The sequence below is a fragment of the Micromys minutus genome, assembly GCF_963924665.1.
Source record: "Micromys minutus genome assembly, chromosome: 8".
NCBI lineage: Eukaryota > Metazoa > Chordata > Mammalia > Rodentia > Muridae > Micromys > Micromys minutus.
In genome coordinates, this window is record NC_137977.1 from 1,071,851 (window position 1) to 1,094,237 (window position 22,387).

The 22,387-nt window shown below is 46.7% G+C and overlaps 1 protein-coding gene across 1 annotated transcript in view; it reads right to left on the reverse strand.

The window, feature by feature from the left end:
• Positions 1–1,688: 1,688 nt before the first annotated feature.
• ANKRD29 (ankyrin repeat domain 29) overlaps positions 1,689–22,387 on the reverse strand; it is a gene marked incomplete at both ends in the record, with an annotated part of 39,295 nt that continues 18,596 nt past the window's right edge. Inside the window, 6 exons of the mRNA XM_080920513.1 lie at positions 1,689–1,796; positions 6,770–6,868; positions 7,872–7,967; positions 9,053–9,151; positions 15,220–15,318; positions 18,710–18,808. Coding sequence (XP_080776639.1) covers positions 1,689–1,796; positions 6,770–6,868; positions 7,872–7,967; positions 9,053–9,151; positions 15,220–15,318; positions 18,710–18,808 — 600 coding nt within the window. The remainder of the gene's footprint in view (positions 1,797–6,769; positions 6,869–7,871; positions 7,968–9,052; positions 9,152–15,219; positions 15,319–18,709; positions 18,809–22,387) is intronic.

The window sequence follows — 22,387 nt, forward strand, 5'->3', positions numbered from 1 at the left end:
GTTCTCGTATAAGGCTAAATAGAGGGGAAATTGCAAAGCATTTAAGTCCACATTAATTTCTTCTTCAAGGCAAATATAGCATTTCAAAATTCCCGTGGAGGAAGTGTGTATTTGCATAACTTTGCTGAGTGAAAGGCTGCCAATGGGGAAATTGGCACTGATCTTGAGCTACCAAAATATTTGTGTCTGGTGTTGTGGCAACACCCAGCCTTCTAATCTTTTATCTTGAAATTAGACTGGGGATTTCTGCCGAGCCCGTCAGACTTTATCCTCTCTGAGGGCTGAGTGCTGCTTGTCACTGGCTTTGTTAGCAAAGTTTATCAAAATCTTATCAGTCTGGTTGCATTTATCATAAACAATTTTAAGAGACCATCTTCTGATTTCAAAAGTTCCATTTTAGCATTTACAGACTTGTAATTTCTCATACCATTGCGTGTTAGTTAAGCAAAACCTTCCTTAGGATTACTTTTCCCTCCATCTTAATGACTTTACACAGAGACTACTGGTTGGAACCTGGAGTATAGTATGAGCAAGAATAAAAGATATGTGTTTACACATGAGAAGCACTGTTAGTTTTCTATCTGGTGTATTATAGAAGAAAGCTTGGTTTCTGTATATGCAGTTAGGCACCGACAGAGGCAGATAGACACCATTGGAAGTACATTGAGCATTGACTTTAGACCCTCCTCACATAGTCTGCTGAACTTGTGGTTCTTTTCTGGAACCAGCTCACCCGTGAGCACGCATCAATGTGCACCTGGTAAATACTCACAACTGTCTGTACTATGCAGAGTCCCCAGCAGTAACGGGAACAGCAACAGTACTCACGTATAACATGTTTCATCCAGTGATCTCACGGCCAGTGTGTCAGAGACTGTGCTGCGGAAAGCTCCAGAGTCCCCAGAGTATGTCCAGAGTGTGTGTCCTCCCTCGTGCCCCGGGAATTGGACTCCAGACCAATACAACTAGAGTCAAAGCTCAAAAAGACTTGTGGTTTGCAGCTGTTGGGGTTTTCAGTTTCTCTCCTCATACACTGACAATGTGGACTAGGAGACAGTGACTTGTTAGGAAAAAGATGGAGTTTTACCGTCAAATAGTTTATCTTTTCTGTGTGCTAATGGCCCATCTTCGCATAGGACATGGTGGAATGTCAGAAGTGGACTGTAAATAGCAGATGCTTATGTATTCACTGGTTCCCAATAACCACCACTCTGATCTTTGGGTGGTAGAAAATACTTTACAGGGAATGGACAAATGAAACTGTTATGGAGGCATTGTATTTTATCATGGCTACATTAAACACATTGTATTTTAGCATAGCTACATTAAACACATTGTATTTTAGCATAGCTACATTAAACACAAAGAAAAAAACGTATACTGTTTTCTTGAAGGGCAGCCTCTGACTCTTAAAGGATGAAGCTTTTGTTTCTTTTTTTTTTTTTTAAGCACTAAAACCATGTCCAACATGGAGTTTAACTTAGGGACTCATGTTAGCATAGTTGTAGATAAGTTTCTGTGGAACCATGTCCCCGAGGGCCAAGTTACAGGGCAGTGTGAGAAGCCCACTGTAGATAAAGGGGCCTTGAGCCTTAGTGCAGAGTGTGCAAACCCACAGAGCAGATGTTCCTTCTTCATTTCCAACATTGTTAAGAACTGTTTCTTTCTGGACACTGTGGTTCACATTTCTATCTGTCTAAGATGGTTCCCAGTTCATTCTTCCCAAGTTCTTCTTTCTGTCTCAGGAGGTGCAGTATACGTTCATTTTTGGTTAGTTCTGCTGGGAGCTCATTGGCCTGAAAGGAGACGAGATGACCATTAGTGCAGTCCCCCACTGATGTAATTGTAGGGACTCAGAGGGGGCGGACGAGGAGCCTCCTCTGGACTCACTCTTCTGTAGTAGGCAACGGGGTATCCTTCTAATGAGAAGTAGCACCTGCTGTTCTCTCGCTCATACTTTATATTTAGCCAGATCATTACTGTACTGGAGGCTCCCAGAGGGCAGGGCCTTTGTCGTATAAATCACTGTATTTTCAGCACAATGTCCAGCACATTACATCTAATATTGTTCAATGAATAAAGGCATTAGATTTAAAAAATATTTAGTTTATTATATTAGGTGATTTGTGCAATAGGGAGGACTCAAGATGGTTTTTTATTCTGCCCACATTCCATCTTATTTATTGTAACACACTTTCTAATTTCTGTGAAGAAGTAAGTTCTCTCCTACTACATTGTCTGGACCTTGAATTTAGCTCATCAGTCTCGTCGGCAAGCACCTCTACCTGCTAAACCGTCTCGCTGGCCCCTCACTTACCATTTTTATTTGTTCATATTATGGGGTACAGGGTGATAATTGATGTAGAGATAAAAAGTGTAATGAATGAATCAGGATGGTTGGCATCTCCATTTTCCTAACTGTTCAGTGCTCCTCTGTTGGGGAAGCTTCGGATGTCTTTCAGTTCTTTATACAGCACAGAACACACTGTTATGAACCACATCACCCGCTGTGTGACTAGAACTTATTCCCCCTCTCTGTACTTCGCTCACCCTCTGCCCTGCTCTGAGCTCTGTATTTATTCTCTGCCTCATTAAGAACCCTCACCCCAGCTTCCGAAGGTGAGGGGGAGGGGCAGTATGACAGATGTGGTTTGATGGGTCAGGAAGCCTGCAGAGTGTAACACACCCAGGAAAGGATAGTGTCTGTGCCTGCGACTTCCAGCAGGGCCCCCAAGTCACCACTGAGCAGCTCGAAGCACGTAGGGACCTGATTCCTCCCACAGGTGTCATGTGTTGTAAGGGAAATAACTCCTGAGCTTTCATGATTTCAGCACAGCTGTACACTCTTAAATATTATGGACACTCTAATAAGTTTTTAACTTGCAAATGAAATCTGAAAAAAAATGTATTTCTTTGTTAATGGAAAATATAAATCTGCTACAGTTTGGCATACAAAATATATTTCTGAAAGAACAAGCTGCCTTTGTAAAAACAAAAATCTTCACACAGGCTTCTCTGGTGATGGTTTTGGTGGCCCCAGGTAGCTGGGAAGGGAGGAGGAGCCTAATGTCTACACAGTTCTGGTTTACAAGAGACCTGCCTTTTCCTCTCCTACCCCCCCCCCCCCGCCCTCCTCTTTCTCCTCTCTCCCTAGTGTGTAGCAGTTGCCATCCTGGAAGAAAGTCAGTGAGACTCAGGAACTTCTAAAGGAAGCTCCTGGGAAGTAAACATAGTCTTAGCACTGAAGTTTTTTGTAAGTTCCTGAAACTTACAAGACAAGCACCCCACCCCCTTCCCCCAGGACTACTGACAGGAGGGACTCTCAATCTGCAGAACAGCCTGCAAGTCAAGCAGAGAGCTCCAGGATGCTGGCTTTCTGAGTCTTCACCCCATGCTGGCCAGGGTGGGCCGTGATACTGCTGCCTTGGCTCCTGTAAGCAACCCAGCCCTTCACCCACGCTCCCTTTGGTGACATCATTCCTCTGGTCTGTTGTCAGTTCCTTATCTGGGGTTGAGGACACATTTTCCAGGTCTTTCTAGGAAAAGTGTCAACTCTCTCCTACCCCTTTCCCTTCTTTCCCTCTTCTCCTCCCCCTTCCCCTCCTCTTCCCTTCCCCTCCCCCTCCTCTCCCTTCCTTTGCCCTTCTCTCCTCTTCTTTTCCCTCCCCTTCAATTGTCTCCTCTCTGTCTTCCTGTGTATGTGTTTTCAGTTTTGGTGAAAAGGTCTTGCTCCGTAGTCTGGGATGGCTCAGAATTTCTTAGTTTCCTGAATGCTGAGATCACAGGCCAAAGTAAGACATAGTTTCTTATTAACAGCCACATGGGGTCTGGAAGCATATGATGAACCACTTTGTACTTGGTTGCATGGAAATCTACATGTTTTAGCATTAGTTATAACATTTGGAACATATTAGCTTTCTGAGCCACGCAGGTTGTACAAATACTGGCATGTTTCTTTTGGCCATATCAAAAAGTCACATTCACAAAGAGTCACATTCAGTAAAATTACTATTAATTCATCAGAAAAGACTCTCTAGATTAATAATCTATTAAGCCCAAGTTTTGTTCTTCCAAATAAAACTAGGACCAGTGAGTGGCTCAATCGGTAGAACTTGGGTTCAGGCCTTACTCATCTAGTTCAATCTCCTGTTCAGTCACTGGGTTCCACAAAGTAGCCAGAGATTTGACCTCTGACATCCACAGACACTGTGGCACACTGGTGTCTGCCCTCTTTCTCACTCATATGCACAAAATAAATACCTCAATAAAATGGGGATTGATTTAAAAGTGTCATTTCTCCCTGCAATCTCAGCTTCTGCACAAGAGTTTCCTCGAGACAACTGTGCATAGTGACTGGAATTATTTTTCATTGTTTCATGGACAATATAAAAATATGTATTAAGAGTCGACTTTTAACAAATGTACTATTTCCAAGGTTCCATCCTGGAAAACAATTAGCAAAGCTTATAAAGCAACTAGCTTAGCCACCACTCTCTTTGGGAAGCTTCAACAGCGTCTCCTGTGTCCCCGAGTTAGCTCATACTGTTCTGTACTATGTCCTTCCTTGCCCTATTCCTCCTCTGAATTCTCAGCCCAACAAAAGCAGAAACCGTAAATTATGTCCCCAGAGTAGGTGCACAGCACACAGTATCCAGTAGGTATTCAATAGAGATTTGCTAAATAAAGGATTGAGAGCCAAAGTCCTTTTCCAAAGCTGGTATGGGATATGCGTCTGTAATCCTAGGACTTAGTGGGTGAAGACAGGAGGATCAGGAATTCAAGGGCATCTCTGGATGCAGACCTCCCCATCAACAACAAAAATAAAAAATAAAACAACAAAAAATATCTCTTTCAAGAATTCTAGGTTGCTGCTCTAATTACCTTGCTTCTGGGGCTGCAATTAAAGAGACTGGCTTCTCTTGGGTGTCTTGTGGGCAGATGAGGTGTCTGGGAGTGATTCCTAGGACTGTAAGGCTTTCAGCAGTATGAGCTTCCATACCTGAGTTCAGTTCCTCTAGGGAGGTTGAAAGCTCAGCATTCTGTCCCCTGGAAATTACCCATGACCATTCCTAGGAGGCTCATCCATTGAGGGGACAAAGTGGGACGCGCAGCTTTTTTTTTTTTTTTTTTTTTTTTTTGTCTGTTTCTCTATATTTAAGGTATTAACGGTGTTCCCAGTCTTAACTCAGTCCTGCATAGCTCACCAGCAATGTTTGATTTCTCCAAGAGTTCTGTGAACAAGTCTGGAGATAAGATTCCAGAGAAAGGCCGTTGTGACTTCAGCTGGCTTTATCACCCAGCCAGGCCAGCTCATGGAAAATAAACTTAGCTATCAGGGAAAGGCAGCAGAAATTATAACAGAAAAAGCTTTCTGAAAGCAGTTCATTTCCCTAGGAATGGAGAAATGGTCCTACTGTGTGCTAGGTACAATGAAGATGGGAGCTTTGGCCCTTCTTAATGGGTTTCATGTGTGTGCAAACATGTGTGTGCTGTATGCACTGATGCATACATTGCTATGTACATGGAGATCAGGAGCCCTCCTTTATCCCTTTCTCCTTCTGTCCCCACCTCCCTCAGTTCTGGGGTTACAGGCAAACACAGCACATGACAAGCTTGTTACATGGGTTTTGAGACCTGAAGTCAGGTTCTGACTATTGTTCCGCAAGTACTCTTAATAACTAAATCACCTCTCCAGCCGTCATTCCAATTGCCAACCTTACAAACCCAGAATCACCTATGATGAAAGTTTCAATGAGAGATTGCTAAATATGGCTAGACTGTGGGCATGCCTGTCGTAGACTTCTCTTTAGTTGGATTAACTGTGGTGGGAAGACCCATGCCACAGTGGGCGGTTGCATTCCCTGGGCTTGGGACCTGGACTGAGCAAGAGGATCTGAACACCACATGTGAATGTACTCATTGTTCTGTGTTCTTTACTGTGGGTGGAATGTCACTAGATGTTTTAAAGTCCTGCTGTCTTGACTTCTGGGTCGTGGTGGACTATAACATGGAATTGTGAGCTGAAGTAAGCCCTTCCTTCCTGCATTGTCTTTTGTCAGGCTAATTATTATCACAGCGACAGAAGTCAGAATACAACCAATGGGCTTCTCTTTAACTTCCAGTCTGCACACAAGACAGCTTTAACAGACATCAGGGAAGAGGACATACAGTGACAAACCTTTCTACTGTGATTAAAAATCTCTGACTTCCAAATTTAGTTCAACTCTAAGGATAGTAAAACGTGGATTGGTGTTGTAGCAGTGACATTCGATCCTACTGACAACACAGTTTCCTGACCAAGTTGCTAAGCATACATTAGTAATTTATAAGATATAAACATTCAACAGGCAGGGAAGGCAGCAGGCTTCCAGGATGCTGACATTTCTAGAGCACATACTACTGCCTTTAGAGACCACCGCCTTCTCCCTACCAGGAAGCCACACCATTGTACAACCTTGTATTGGCATTACAACTACGAACCACCACTACTGGTTTATGCCCTACAGGGATCCTGCACACATTCTGCCAAGTCACATCCCCACCCCCAATGTTTGCACATTTTATGTGAGTAATGGTTAGCGACAGCCATGAATGGTATAGGGAATTTAGCACACTTCTCCGAGTCTAAATGTGTTGGCTAGGAATAACTTGTAATTGCAACCCAGCATTATTGTGTGTTAACTAGGAAAATTGAGGCAGGAGCCTGTGAGATGCTTGTCTTGCCTTATGAGGAGGTGCCGTGTAGTTAAAGGATGGGCTGAGTGAGTACCTTGTTTCTCAAGGCTGGATCTGCCCCTGCTTCCAGGAGCAGGGCGACTGTTTTTACATTTCCGCTGAGCACTGCTGCGTGGAGAGCCGAGGTCCCATTCTAAGAGAAAATGAGACTGCAGTCAGGACTTGAGCTCACAGCCCCCGGTGGCTTTGCCTGGCTTCGTCCCCGGTGGCTTTGCCTGGCTTCGTCATGCCACGAGTGACACAGTTTTACTCCCTGCTGTCTTCCCTGTACTTCCTAAAGTCACATTGGTGCCACTACAGTGTCTTCAGAAGCTGAGGGGGTGTGGGGCCGATACTGAGCCCAGCAGTTCAGGGTCTACAGATGTGAAGGACAGATGGAATGATTCCAGCGTGAACACTGTACACTGTCATTCCACGGGTGTATCCCAAGGGCACGGCTGTGCCACAGGGCCAACTTAGAAGAGACAAAGCAGGGCTGGAAACCCTTCAAATCAACAGCCTGCGGGTTAAGCCTAGCCCACCGGCTCTTTTCTGTTATGTGCCGAGAGTGAAGAATATTTTGCACATTTTATATTGCACACACCCAAATAATAAAATGTCATTAATATCACCCATAAATTATAACTATGGATGACAGCCACATGTGTTTGTGTCGGATTCTCTGGACACCTTGAGATGGCAGAACTGAGCGGCTGCAGCAGCAACTGCGGGTGGAAAAGCCCGGGGCACCTGCTGCCTTCCGGGGCAGTCGACACAGCAGCACAGAGACACTTCCATCCAAAACGACTGCAACTTAAAGAAGCATTGCCAGTCCCCAGATACAGTCTCTGAGGTCCCAGATGTTGTGGCTATGTTTATACTTAAATTAACCAAGCAGAGTGGGTCTTTAAGACAAGGGGTGTCCTTTGGTTTCCCAGACCTTCCAAGCGTTATCAATAAATAGTGTGTCTGTCGTCAGTGTCAGCCATGCTGCCTTTCCCTGGAGGACCAGGTATGACTGTCCTACTTACCGTCGTCTGCCCCACCGGATCCACGGACCTCCATCTAACAACGATCCAGTCTGCTCTCAGTCTCCCTCTCTCCTCTAGTCTATCTCATTTTTTGGCAGAATAACATAACGTCTTTTTATGTCTTACCTTCAAGATCCCGAGGGTGGGGGAGAATTTGAGCAGCTCCTCAATGACATCATTGTACCCTTTGTTGGCCGCTTTCAGCAATGCCGTCGTACCGTCCTGAAGCAGAGGGGACATGGGGCCATTGTCAATGTGTTTGTGCCGGCTGAGAACTAAGTCAGTTGACAAATGAGTGTGTCTCAGTCTAGGGCAGGTTAGAACACAGTAGCAGTGACTCTGCATGACCGCGCCATCCACAGTGACCGCTGTCTGCTAAGTCAGACACACCTCCAGGCCCTGAGAACACAGGGCCGGAGTCACTTCAGGACCATATATATTTAAGGCAACTGATTGACCCAAGAGGCCTTCTCTGCTGCTCGTGACTCTGTGGCGATTGCTTAACTGTCTTTAATGATTTATGTATGCCATTGTTACGGCCTTAACTGTATTCGGTTTTGACGTCACCTGCCCTGTGTGTTTATTTGCCTGTGTGGTGGTGGTGATAACCCAGGAAGAACAGGCTAAAATTTGACTCTTTTTAAAAATGCATAAATTTAAAAAAATAGATCTTTAGTGATCATTTTTGGCTCAAAAAAGAGACTTTGCAAACCACCAGTTTCCTGCTTGCTTTAATAGGTCAGTGGCGGTGCTGGGAGGAGCCTGAGCTGCTTTCAGTCAGCCAGGAAAGCCTCTGGAATGTGGAGGGTGAAAGTGTGTGATGGGGGGTTTCTCTTCCGATCTCAGAGGTGGAAACAGTGCCTTCAGATTTTCCTTTTCTGACGTTAGGCAACTACGTAAAGGTGCAACGACAGAGATCAGACACAAAGAGCCACCAGGCTCATATCCTGGTGACCTCCGAGTCCCCCACATTGGTCATCCTCCTTCCTCTGGGCAGCCTGGCACGTGCCAGCAGGATTAAGGGCAGGTGCTTGAGGGATGGCGCACAGGGGTTTGCGGCAGAGAGAGCAGCGGGGTGCATCGGGGAGCTCTGCCTGAACCCCCTTCATAGACCCTGCATGTTCCATTCATGCTGTAGGTCAAGTAAACCGCACCCCTCCCCAGCTCCTCCAGAAACCGTGTCAGATGGAGGAGGGAGAAGCCGACCATAGCTACAAACTTTCTGCTCGGTTGAACTTTGTTTTCCTGCTAAAGAGCAGAGCTGGAGGACCAGTCCGCAGGTGAGGGGCGGGGCGGGCGCTACTCACATGGCGAGCGGCGTCACGCTCAGCTCCCCGCAGCAGCATCACCCGCACCACCTCACTGTGGCCCATCTGGGATGCGATCCACAGCGGCGCGGTTCCATCCTGCGGGACAAGGAGGCGGCTAGGGTGACGGCATGTCCCCGGGGATCGCAAACCGTTCATGCCGAACTTGTCTCATACAAGTGGTCTTTTCCCGTCTCTCTTGAGAGACAGAATCTTTAGATTGGATGCAAACTCACTATCCTCCATCCCCTGCCTCTAGGGAGTGCTGGGATTACTTTAGCGCCTATACCCTGTTATGCAGCACTAACATGTCAGAAGAGGGCATCAGATCCCATCACAGATGGTTGTGAGCCACCGTGTCATTCCTGGGATTTGAACTCAGGACCTCTGGAAGATCAGTCAGTGCTCTAACCACTGAGCCATCTCTCCAGCCCCTAGATCTACTTTCGAGGGTGGATGTTATCATTATTTAGTTACAATTTTTATTAAAAGCATAAATTAAAAGTAAAAACTAAAAAATTGCTTATTATTTATAAAAGAACTTGCACAGTTTTCACTTGATTCTCGAAATTGAGCGTGTAAGTATCCATCCACTTAACCAATCAACAATGAATGCATAAAAGAATCTGTTTTCAAAGGAAAGTCTAGAGGAAGAGATACGGTTGAGATTTCTGTACAGTTGCACATGATAGTGAATGTGAAGCGTGCACATGATAGTGGATGAGAAGTGTGCACATGATAGTGGATGTGAAGTGTGCACATGATAGTGGATGTGAAGTGTGCACATGATAGTGGATGTGAAGTGTGCACATGATAGTGAATGTGAAGTGTGCACATGATAGTGGATGAGAAGTGTGCACATGATAGTGGATGAGAAGTGTGCACATAGAGATGGACCAACATACTGCTTGGGGTTTGGTCACACTCAGACAGGGTGGAAGCTCAGGTGAGTCTTGAAGGAAGACCAGGACTTTGTCAGCAGGACAAACCGGAGTTTGAGGTGGCGTGGCACGCAGAGCGAGTGTGCCCTGGCACATGGTTGTAGGCAAGATTCTGAGAGACAGCAGAAAGGCTCTGAGCTCCAGCCCTGCCGTATTTAAGGTGACCTGGTGCTGCCAGTGACCAAACGCTTGCCCCTGTCTGCTCTGGGTCCATTTTGTCCTTCGTGGATGTCACCACTAGAGGGCAGCCAGGGGAGGGAGATGGGCTGCCTGCGAGTATGCGTGTCAAAGGTTGTTTTTAGTAAAATTGCCTGTGGAAAGGTGCTGGGCTGTTCACACCGAGAACAACTGTCACCACTCCCAACTGATGTCATTGTGGTAAAGCTCAGATCTACCACCTTAATGGGCAAGAACAACAAAAACTTGAGTCCTTGCTTGTGAGACTGCGTCTCTGCCTCAGTGTGCTCTGCACCTCATCACCAATGCCCCCTCCTCCAGATCTGACACGTGTGTCAGATCATACCAAGTCCCACGGTTCACTGTCAGCAGGTGCAGTTGCTTCTGCCTCTTGAGAGCTGGGATTAAAGGCGCGTCCCACCACACCCAGTGCCCTCCTTTTCATAATAAAAACGATAGAATACAAGTCGATTTGCTTCCCTTTTCTGGGATTTTGGAGTGAATATGAATTGGGCAAAAAAGATATTTAAATACTTTTGACTACTTCTAGACAAAAAAAGAAAAAAGCAAAAAGCTGACATTTAGCTCTGTGTCCACACCCAGTGAGGGGGATTTAGACTTAGGCTGTAGGTCTGATGGAAGGGGACAGACAGATGATGGACACATGGGGCCTGAGCCGCGTGACGAGGGAAGTATGAGGGTTGGACCATCAACCCAGGCGTAGCGAAGCTTTGCCTGTACCTGAAGGTGTTCAGCACTGGCTGACCATTACAAAACAAACTCGGGTGCCAAATGGGTAGCTAATAGGGTAACCTTTGCATTTCCTCCCAAATCTAGTGCTATTTTTTGGGCTACATCTAATACATTTTGCTGGTCGACGGGCATAGACAGCATTCAAGTCAGAGACTAATCTATCATCTTACCTAACACCTGCTTAGAAAAGATGGCAACCCACTAAGTCCCCAAGGATTTGAACGCAAAATGCTGTATTGCTCCCTGCTCCTATGACATTCCAGTCCTTAGGCGAGGACATTTGGACTTCAGCTCCTCTGCTGAAGACTTGAGCTGGCTCCACAGCCACTCCTCATCTCCCTCTGGTTTTGTGGGCCATTGAGGGCCACAGACCTCCCCGGTGCTCCGACAAGTCTCGGTGTATTTCTGGCAGTCATCAGAGGGACCAGGGCGGCCATGCCCTCCACCAGTGTTCTTCTGGGTTCTGCTCTGTCTCCACATGCTCTGGTCTCTCCCACTTCACACATGCCCCCAGGCTTGCGACCCAAGAGAACATTTACTTTTTGAACCCAGCCATTTTGTGTCCAGATGAAGGCTTCTGTTGGGACAGTGGCTCTCAACCTTTCTAATGTTGAGACCCTTAGCACACTTTCTCATGTTCTGGTGACCCCCCTACCAAAAATCATTTTCATTGCTGCTTCATAACTAATTAATAATTAGTATTTTTGCTACTGTTATGAGTTACGTATGAACATCTGTGTTTTCCAATGGTCTCAGGTATCCCCTGTGAAAAGGTTGTTTGATCTCTCCCCAAAGGGGCTGTGACCCACAGGTTGAGAACCACTGCTTTAGGGAACACACACACAGGTTGAGAACCACTGCTTTAGGGAACACACTCACACAGGTTGAGAACCACTGCTTTAGGGAACACACACACACAGGTTGAGAATCACTGCATAGGGAACACACACACACACAGGTTTAGAACCACTGCATAGGGAACACACACACACATGTTGAGAACCACTGCATTAGGGAACACACACACACACAGGTTGAGAACCACTGCATTAGGGAACACACACACACAGGTTTAGAACCACTGCATAGGGAACACACACACACATGTTGAGAACCACTGCATTAGGGAACACACACACACACAGGTTGAGAACCACTGCATTAGGGAACACACACACACAGGTTGAGAATCACTGCATAGGGAACACACTCATACAGGTTGAGAACCACTGCTTTAGGGAACACACACACAGGTTGAGAACCACTGCATTAGGGAACACACTCACACAGGTTGAGAATCACTGCATAGGGAACACACTCACACAGGTTGAGAACCACTGCTTTAGGGAACACACTCACACAGGTTGAGAACCACTGTATAGGGAACACACACACATAGGTTGAGAACCACTGCTTTAGGGAACACACACACACAGGTTGAGAACCACTGCTTTAGGGAACACACTCACACAGGTTGAGAACCACTGCATAGGGAACACACTCACAAGCTGGTCTTTCTGTCACTGCTGTGGAAACACTGACAGGCAAAGGAGACCTAGGTAGTGACAAGTAAACCATGGAAACCGAACGCTGGGAAAACAAGGCCAGGCGTGGCAGCTCTAGAAAGTAGCGTTAGTGATGTGGGTGAGGTAGGCTGGGGAGAAGTGTGTCAAGTATGTGGTTACGAGAACCGTGGGCCAAGAAACATCTTCACCACTGGTCACAAAGTTCTCCTTGAGAAGACGAGTGGAGGAAGAAACACAGTTTCCTCAGTGACCGTGGACATCCATGACTTCAAGCTGCACACTGTCCTGACTGTGGCTTCACACTTCCGCAGCACAAAGCACGAAAGCGTTCTGTGTAGTTCTCAGGAGGAAAAGTTACCAGGAGAAGCCATTCTTTCTACAGTGCTGACTCCCCAACATCACAGCAAATGTCCCAGGAGGGATTCTCAGCTACTCCATTAGGCTCTGTCACAGGTGTGCGTGTGTGATATGTGTGTGCATGTGTGTTGTGTGTATATTGTGTGTTGTGTAGTGTGTGGTTGTATATTGTATAGTATGTGTGTTGTGTCTTGTGTATGGTGTGTATTGTGTATGTGTGCTGTGTGGTGTGTGTATGTGGTATGTTATATGGTGTGTGTGTATGGTGTGTTTTATATTGTGTGTGTGTTTGTGTGCATGTGTATGTGTGCAAAAATGGGACCCCATAGAGGTCAGAATAGGGATGTGTGCAAGTGTGCAGGTATGATAACTGGAGTTTGGTCGTCAGCATCACATAAAAGCTGGGTGTGGTGGCGTGTGCTCCTAAGCCCAGAGCTGGGGCGGGAAGGAGGGGAATCTCTGTGACTCACTGATCAGATAGTCCAGGTGAAAGTTCCAGGGAGAGACTCTGTCTCAAAACAAAAGGTGGGTGGCTCCTAAGGAAGGACATCTGAGAGTGACCTCTGGCTTTTGCACTCATTATACCTGTACACACACACACATGCACACACACACACACACACACACCAAATTTGTGTAAAAATATTAAGAACTGGAAAATCAGGCATATATCCTTGTCCTTCATAAATTCAAGAATTTCCTAACAAAGACTTACTGAGCTAGTGGGGATATCAGACACCCTGCCTGCAATGTTCTACCCTGGGTAAGCCATTTTAATGAGAACTTTAAATCCACTTTCCTTAAACCTCTGAACAACTCACAATCAAGTCAGCAGAATGACAGACATGGAATGACTCACCAAGATAAGCGCATCTCTAACCAGAGCCATAGGCTCCTGGCAGGTGGGTGACAGCACCACAGGGTGCGTTCTCACAGCAAAGAGGAAACTGTCATCGCTCCCTCTCCTCAAGTAACTCCCGCCTTTATAAAAGTTTTCCCGAGTAATAATCTTTTCAGACCCGGACTCTCCCAGGTCCAAAGCACTGTTAGAAACAGTCTTTGGAAGGGCGTGTCCCTTGTCTTTTAACCACAGGGTGGGTTACCCACTGGCCAGCCAGGTGAACCTCACTGCTGAGGAATGCAAACAGCTGGTGTGTTGTGGTTACTGCTGCCTTACTTAACAACTTGCTGGTTTCAATGACAACGGGTGACCCAGTTCATGCCCAAGTGCACGCGCACCCATGCGGTCTGTGCTATACCAATTCATATCAACTTGGGGATTGCTTTTGAGCAAACACGTCTGTGCACTTGTGGCACCAGCCTGCTGACTAAAGTCAACCCCTAGAATCCAAGGTAGAGGCCAGCAGACGGCTAAAGACCGTCTGTTTCCACAGTATTCTATAGCACGTGCCCGCAAATAACATTCAATTCAGTCTAAAACTCCACGGAGCTAATGGGGTGTGGTGGCTTGTGGTCCCAGCATTTGAGTGTGAGGCAAGCCTAGGCAACTGAGTGAGACGCTGTCTCAGAGAAGAAACCAATCCCCAACAACCAACCATACCATTGGCAGCGCTGGTGGAGAAGTCTAGATTGTTAACAGCAAACCTACTACGCCCAGACTCCGGTCTCATTCCTTATGCATTCAGGCTAATGAAGACCCAAGAAGCCTGTGGCCAGGAACACAGGCCATCCTGAGGATCCACGGAGCTCTATGTTATTTAAATACCCAGGCTTCCCTTGCCAGATCAGTTAAAATAGAAGCCACCTGCCTTTGGGGCATTACTGTTTAGGAAACCGGTTTGACTTCTGAAAGACATCAGTAGCGACCTTCATAGCCACGCTTTCTGGCTCCTACAGAAGAACAGTAGGCTGTTTGGCATAAACGCCTTACGGTTAGCAGAAACGCCAGCATTGCGTCCCTGAGCTTTAAGTGTCAACGGATGGAATTGCCAGACATTAGCAGACGCTAGATATCAGACACTGGTAACCGAAGTCTCAATGGCTGTGCGATTGTGAGTGACAGACCCCACTCACGGTGTCCTGACTTCAAGGGCTCCGCCTGGGTTGCTGGAAAACATGCTAGACCGGAGCTATGGTAGCATAGCAGGACAGAGAGCAGGTTGGATGGCCTCTGTTTACCATGTCCCAGGTCAGCCAACACGTTATTGCGGCACAGTCATAAATGATGTGAAAGGTGGCAGACTGCGTGCCTGACCTCAGACATCAAACACTACTGACTCCTGATGTCAGCTGGAGTTCAGAGACACCCGGCTGACCTCAAAGCACAGGGTAGGAGACATCTTAATCAAAGTTAATTTTTACCACAGAGGCAGGATTGAAGACTGCCCACGGTGACGGCCGTACCAGCCCCACGCTGCTTTAGAGCCCGGCCTCCTGCTCCAAAGGACATTACCTGCCGTGGCTGGTTGACTTTTGCTCCTGAAGACAGCAGTAGTCGAATGACATCCAAGTAACCACCTTGGGCAGCCAGGAAGAGGGCGGTGGCTCCATCCTGAGATAACAGCGGTTTAGAGTCAGAAGACAAGTAAAAGTTCACAACTTAGGTGCCTCATCTGCATTCTCTTCTGTTTCTATTCTTTTGCCAAGTAATAGTTGTCAGATAACCACATTATAGAGAAGTGTGTGTGTGTGTGTGTGTGTGTGTGTGAGAGAGAGAGAGAGAGAGAGACAGACAGACAGACACAGAGAGAGACAGACAGACAGAGAGACAGAGAGAGAGACAGAGGAGACAGACAGACAGAGACAGACAGACAGAGACAGACAGACAGAGAGAGACAGAAAGAGACAGAGAGACAGAGAGAGACAGAGACAGAGAGAGGGAGAGAGAGAGGGGGAGGGAGATGTGTGTTCACCTGCACACACAGAGGCCAGAGAACAATTTCCAGTGTCGTTTCTCAGGAAGGCTCTGTGCACTTTGTTGCTATAGTGTCTCTCACTGGTCTGGGACCACCAAGAGGACCCGCCTGCCAGGCCCCAGATCCTGAGGAAGCTGCCTGTCTCTGTACCCCAGGGGCTGAGATTGCGTGCATGAGCCATCACACCCAGATTTTTAAAACATTTTTTAAGATTTATTTTACTGTATGTGTATGAATGCTTTGTCTGTACATATACGTGTGCATGGCATACATGCCTGGTACCTTCAGAGACCAGAGGCAGGCACTGGATCCCCTAGAACTCGAGTTACAGGTGGTTGTGAACCACCATATGGTTGCTTGAAACAGAATTCGGGTCCTTCGCTTGAAAGATTTAGAAAATTAAAGTCAACACATGATTTCAACTGCTATCTCTTCATCTCTCTGGCAGGACTCAGGTTTTTTAAAAAATATTTATTTAATTTTTTAATGTGAGTTCTGGGCATCAACTTCAGGTTTTCCTGTCAGGAAGCGAGTACTTCTTTCTTTTTTTTAAGATTTATTATATATGAGTACCCTGTAGCTGTCTTCACACACCAGAAGAGGACATCGGATCCTATTACAGATGGTTGTGAGCCACCATGTGGTTGCTGGGAATTGAACTCAGAACCTCTGGAAGAGCAGACAGTGCTCTAACCACTGAGCCATCTCTACAGCCATCCTGTAGTCTTTTCTGAGACAGACTACACGTTGAGTTTCTCACTGTAAATTACAACTTTTAGTTTCCCTATCCTATCCCATTTTATTTTATTTTATTTTATTTTTTGGTACAGGGTCTCCACTCTGAAGCCCTGGCTGGCCTGGAACTCACTAGGTAGACTCACTGAGATCCATCTGTCTCTGCTTTCCCTAGTACAGGGATCAAAAGTGTGTGCGAGCTCAAATGTTTTAAATAGAAATATTTAGACCATTTTACTAAAGTACAAAGGGAGTTAGGGCACATGCCATTTTCTTAATTCACGGATTAACGGGGGATTTACTGTGACTGGGGCTCTGCAGAAGTCTGTGTTTCTGAGGGCATCTGGAAGAATGCTATGGAGTGAGTGTAAACTTTATATCCACCCTTGATTCACTGCCAACTGTGGGTCATGCTGTGAAAATAAACAACAACTTTGTATTTCCAAAGTCTCTGGGCCCACACACCCATATATAATCTAGACGCTCAGCTATTCTTTACTTCCATAGGTCAAGCAAGAGATAGCCAAGGCTTTAGACATGCATTTATTTTTCTTTCTTTTCTCTGTGTGTGGTATGTGTGTGCACGTGTATGCGCATGTGTGTGGATCTAAGCGTGCATGCATGTACAACGTGTATAGGCTAAAGGCCAACAAGAGGGGTCCTCAATAGCTCTTTACCTTATTTTGGCAGATTGGGTCCCACTGAATCCACAGATCACTGCTAATTTGGCTAGATGGGCTGGCCAGCAAGCCCCAGAATCCCCGTCCACTCCACCTGCTGGGGTTGCAGTGCACACCACAGATCCCAGCTTTGTATGTGGGTGCTGGGGATCCAAGCTCAGGTTTCCCCGAGCCACCCCTCACCCGGCCTGTGTTTCTCAGAACACGCATCAGGGCCGCCTGGTGCTGCAGCAGTGACCACAGAGACCGGCTCTGCTGCTCTGAGGGCAGCTTTGGACAGCCCTGATACGTGTTCTGAGAAACGTCCTGCAGGTGCGCCTCATGGGCAGGCAGGCCGAGAGGCGTTTGTTAGAGCATTGTCAAGGGTCTCAGCCTCTTATGCAGGCTCAAAGCCTTACAGACTTGGAAGTGCCAGAGGGTAAGGCTACCATGGACTTCAAAGAGGCCTGTGATTCACCAGAGTTAACAAGGTGAGCTCTGGCAAGGACATTCAGATGGAAGCCTGCACACCTCCACAGCCCAACAGGTGCCTCCGAACACCCACTGCCTGTACGTTTGCAGCATGTTTGAGAATGGCCGAAAACAGTTCCTGGATAATTGGGAGCAGGACCGTCTCCCTCTCCGCCCCGAGACTGTCAAGTCACCCCATCTCTCATATTTTCTTTTTCCTATAAGACCAGGATAATAACACGTGTTGCAAAGCCTATGGAATTTCAGTGACAATTAAAAGGGCCCTTGGGCTATGTACTGATTGCCAATTAGCTGCAAACAGACTGACAGTGGCAGTGGAGCCCTTCCCAGTCCTACCCGTGAACACAGCTCCATGGTTTCCGCCTCTCAGTTCCTTGACTAACTGTTGGTGCCACTCCGATCCACTATCTTTACAACAGGAGGGGGAATGCATAGGCTGGACCACATGGCATAGGCTGGACCACATGGCATAGGCTGGACCACATGGCATAGGCTGGACCACATGGCATAGGCTGGACCACATGGCATAGGCTGGACCACATGGCATAGGCTGGACCACATGGCATAGGCTGGACCACATGGCATAGCTGGACCACATGGCATAGGCTGGACCACATGGCATAGGCTGGACCACATGGCATAGGCTGGACCACATGGCTCGTCATGTGTGAGTGGGCACTTTGCGCAGTTTAACAGCATGTGGGGAATGTTTGCAGATGTACAACAGGTTGAAAAGGGAGAACAGAGGTGAAGAAACACATGGTCTCTACAGCAGGAAGAGCTGATTTTCCGTTGACATCTCCAGTGAAAACCCCACTGTGTAGGGCTGGGGAGGTGGCTCGGTGATCAGGACATGCTGCTCTTCCCAAGGACCTGAGTTTGATTCTCAGCACCCACATCGCGTGGCCCACAACTGTAACCCCAGCTCCGGGCACCGGGCACCTCTGACCTCTCTGACACTTGCATTCACATCCACACCCCCATATGCATAACTCAAATTGTAAATATACATCTTCAAAAAAGATGTGCACTTTCTTTTAGTGCTCGAAAACATATTTAAGTTGTGGTTTCTGACACTGGAATTTAGATCGAATGCTAGCTGGGATCAAGGGATAAGCTCGGGCCTTCTTGAAACACTCACATAAAGTTGGTCATGGATGTTGGCTCCGTGTTTCAGCAAGGTCTCCACCACTGGCATGTGCCCATATTGACTAGCAGCCAACAGGGCGGTGCCCCCATCCTGTGGACGGAAAGAGCACATGCATTAGATTTGGCACAGCGTGTATTTTATCGAGAACAGTTTTCACATAGAATTAGGAGAGTATAGTCCCAGAAATAATAAACCCACTTCCCTTCTGCCTTTTACCTTATCTTTTAAAGACTTATTTTATTTCTTGTTTGTGTGAGTTTCGTGGGTGTGTCTCTGTGAGTGTATGTTCGTGGGGTGCCCGCAGAGGTGAGGACTGGCACAGTTTCAGGAGGCTGCGAGGCACGCAGCTTGGGGGCTGGGCTCTACCCTCTGGCCTCAGAAGAGCAGCAAGTGCCCTCAGTGGAGGCTCTCTTCATATCATCCCGAGGACACGGATGCTGCACACTTGGATAAGCTGCAGGGTCATAATGCAGCCACCTCACCTGTCATTGTCACCACAATCCTGCCCGTACCAGAGGAGACGTCATCCACTCACAGCTCAGCACTGGAAGTACAGCCCACTTCCAAGTATTGCCAGCTTTGTCTCAGAAGCACTGGCTCTCCGCTGGAGCTAATTGGTTATAAGCCACTAAGTTAAAGATGCTTACCCATCTACAGCCATGGTTTTTATGGGACAAGATATGCCTCCATTAAAAGAGCAGATGATGACATCCCACTGTCTGGCTCAGGGTTTTCCTTTGAACATGTGCCAGTTTGTCTAGGTCTCTTACGGCACGGGCCTAAGACTAAGCAGAGTGTTGTAAGGTAAATGGTGCTCTGATGTGGAATGAGGCAGCCCTTTGATCCGCCGACCGCACTTTTATCTTTGCAGCTGAAATCAGAATAAGCACTTATGCCAAGCACCACAGCACCGACTCAGGGAGTCACTGATGGCTTTCTCCGGGCACTACTGTGAGACACTTACCAGTAGGTATCTTTCCCACCTTTGTGTTTGGTGTTTGGTGCTGAGAACTGTGATGTGCAGGTTTAAGCTAATTATGAATAATTCAATAACACTCAACTTAACTGAAAATATTAATTATGAATATGACAGTATAGTTTCTAATTTGGGCTTAGGGTTTTTGTTGTTGGTTGCTTGTTTGATTTGTTTTTTTAAATTCAAAGCAAGTTCTACCTTCAGAGGGTCTGGTTCAGAAGATAGCGGTGAGCCCTGAAAAACAAGCCTTTAACTAGTTGAATGGATGTGACAGGCAAGCGGCAGGAAGCTCTACCTGTAAAATCTCTGCTACAGAGCTCTGTGTTCATAGTCAAAGTGACATCCCATGCATGGCAGGAGCTTGAGAAGGCACACGGAGGGAGGAGGGAGGGAGGGGGAAGGAAGGAGGGAAAGAGGGAAGGAGGTGGGAGGGAGGGGGAGGGAGGAGGGAGGGAGGGGGAAGGACAAAGGCTGAGGCAGCCTTGGGTGGAGAATGGACAGGAGAGGCTGAGGCTGGTGACAAGACAGGGACATCAGGACAGCACTCAGCAGCAGCAATCACTAATTGCTCTTGTGAGGCTCTGTCCTGTCCACTTTCTGCTCTCTCTGCCCGATAAGGTTAGAGAAGAGTAAAATATATTGGCCACGACAGAAGGACCACTCTCTTTAAAAACGTTTTCAGGCTACAAATTTTATACACTTAATAGCAATAAGGTGATTATTAAAAACAAATCAGTTTTGAGGACAGATTCACATTAAAACTCACAACCTCCTGACAGCCCCTTCTTCCCATAGAAAGCTCTTAGGACCCTTGCAGTTGACCTGCTGGAGTCCCAGACTTACTCATTCTGGGCTCTGCATTCTATGGAGCTGTGGGAGCTCAAATGGCTCCTTCATAAAGGCGTTGATCGGGTCGGAACTTAAGTGAGAAGAGGGCTGGAGTAGCCATGTGGTCATGTGATCCTTCTGATCTAGTTCTAAGGTGTTGAGGTTTAGGTTCAGTGCTCTTGCTACTTTAGTTGCAATGCACATGGTGTGTGTGAGAGTGTATGCATTTGTGTGTGTGTGTGTGTATGCACAGCTTATACACAAATTCACCCACATGGAAGCCAAAGAACATCTTCCTTTACTGTTGTCTCACCTTAGTCTTTGAGACAGAGTCTGGTACTGAACCTGGAGCCCATCATTTTAACTACAATAGCTGCCTTCAGGATCCTCATGTCTCTCCTACGCCTCACACTCAGGGCACAGTTATAGATGTATGTCATGATCCCTGGCTTCCATGAGTTTGGAGGATGTGAACTCTGGGCTTCAGGCTTATGCAGCAAGCATTACACCCAACTGAGCAACCCAGGCCTCTGTTATTTCAGTTTTAAAATGAAGAGTAGATAATTACTGTTAACTGTGTGTGTTTCACATTATATTATATTATGCTGTGCTATGTTATATTATGTCCAGGAATTTTTAAGGAATGTGCACAAATATACTAATGGGGTTTACAAAATCCATATAACATCTGGACCATTTGATAGTGTTTCATTAGGAGAAAGAGCCAGTGGGAACTTCCCTGGTATCTAATTATTATATACAACCAATTAAGAAAATTCAAGTTTAGCCATGGGATAAACTTCATGGGCTAAAATCCAGGAATTAATATTACAAGTAGACCCAGAATGAGCTGAAAGTGACAAGCATCTTACATCAGCTCAAAATTTTCTGTTATAAATGATGAAAAAAATATCATGTGAACACAACATTCATCCTTTTGCACCATGCTTTCTTATTGGAATATGAAAAGTGAGAATAAAACCCTTTAAAGGAAGAACTGTAGTCTCTGTCCTGAGCGACTCTGAGACCCGTAGTCTGACTCCATGTCTTTCTGAGAGGATAGCTCATGAGTGCAGGCTGCCAACCAGACGCCATCTCAGAGCACCCAGCTCACTAGGACCAGGTCACCCTCTGCTAACTCCTACTACTGTGTTGGATGGGATACAGACATAGAGTAGAATGCAGAAATAGGGGCTGCTAGAGAGGTACCTGGCTATAAAGCTTGGTGTCCTTGAACAGAACATGGATAATGCAGGGGAGAACTTTAGTCATCCCTCTTGAAACTCTCCCAGTGCAAAGCTTGGGAAGAAATCCCAAAGACTGACTAATCCTGAACCACCACCAGCAACCCTGGGAAACCCACTTCCTTAGGCTTCTGAATCTTCCAGCAGGAGAAGCCCAGGTCTGTGTTATGGATAAGGCGAAAATGAACAGCATGATTGTTGGAGATCTCCAATGTGGTGTGAACTCAAGACTTCAGAGGTCTCCAATGTGGTGTGAACTCAAGACCTCAGAGGTCTCCAATAGGGTGTGAACTCAAGACCTCATAGGTCTCCAATGTGGTGTGAACTCAAGACCTCATAAGTCTCCAGTGGGGTGTGAACTCAAGACCTCAGAGGTCTCCAATAGGGTGTGAACTCAAGACCTCATAGGTCTCCAGTGGGGTGTGAACTCAAGACCTCATAGGTCTCCAATGTGGTGTGAACTCAAGACCTCATATGTCTCCAGTGAGGTGTAAACTCAAGATCTCAGAGGTCTCCAATGTGGTGTGAACTCAAGACCTCAGAGGTCTCCAATGTGGTGTGAACTCGACCTCAAAGGTCTCCAATGTGGTGTGAACTCAAGACCTCATAGGTCTTCAATGG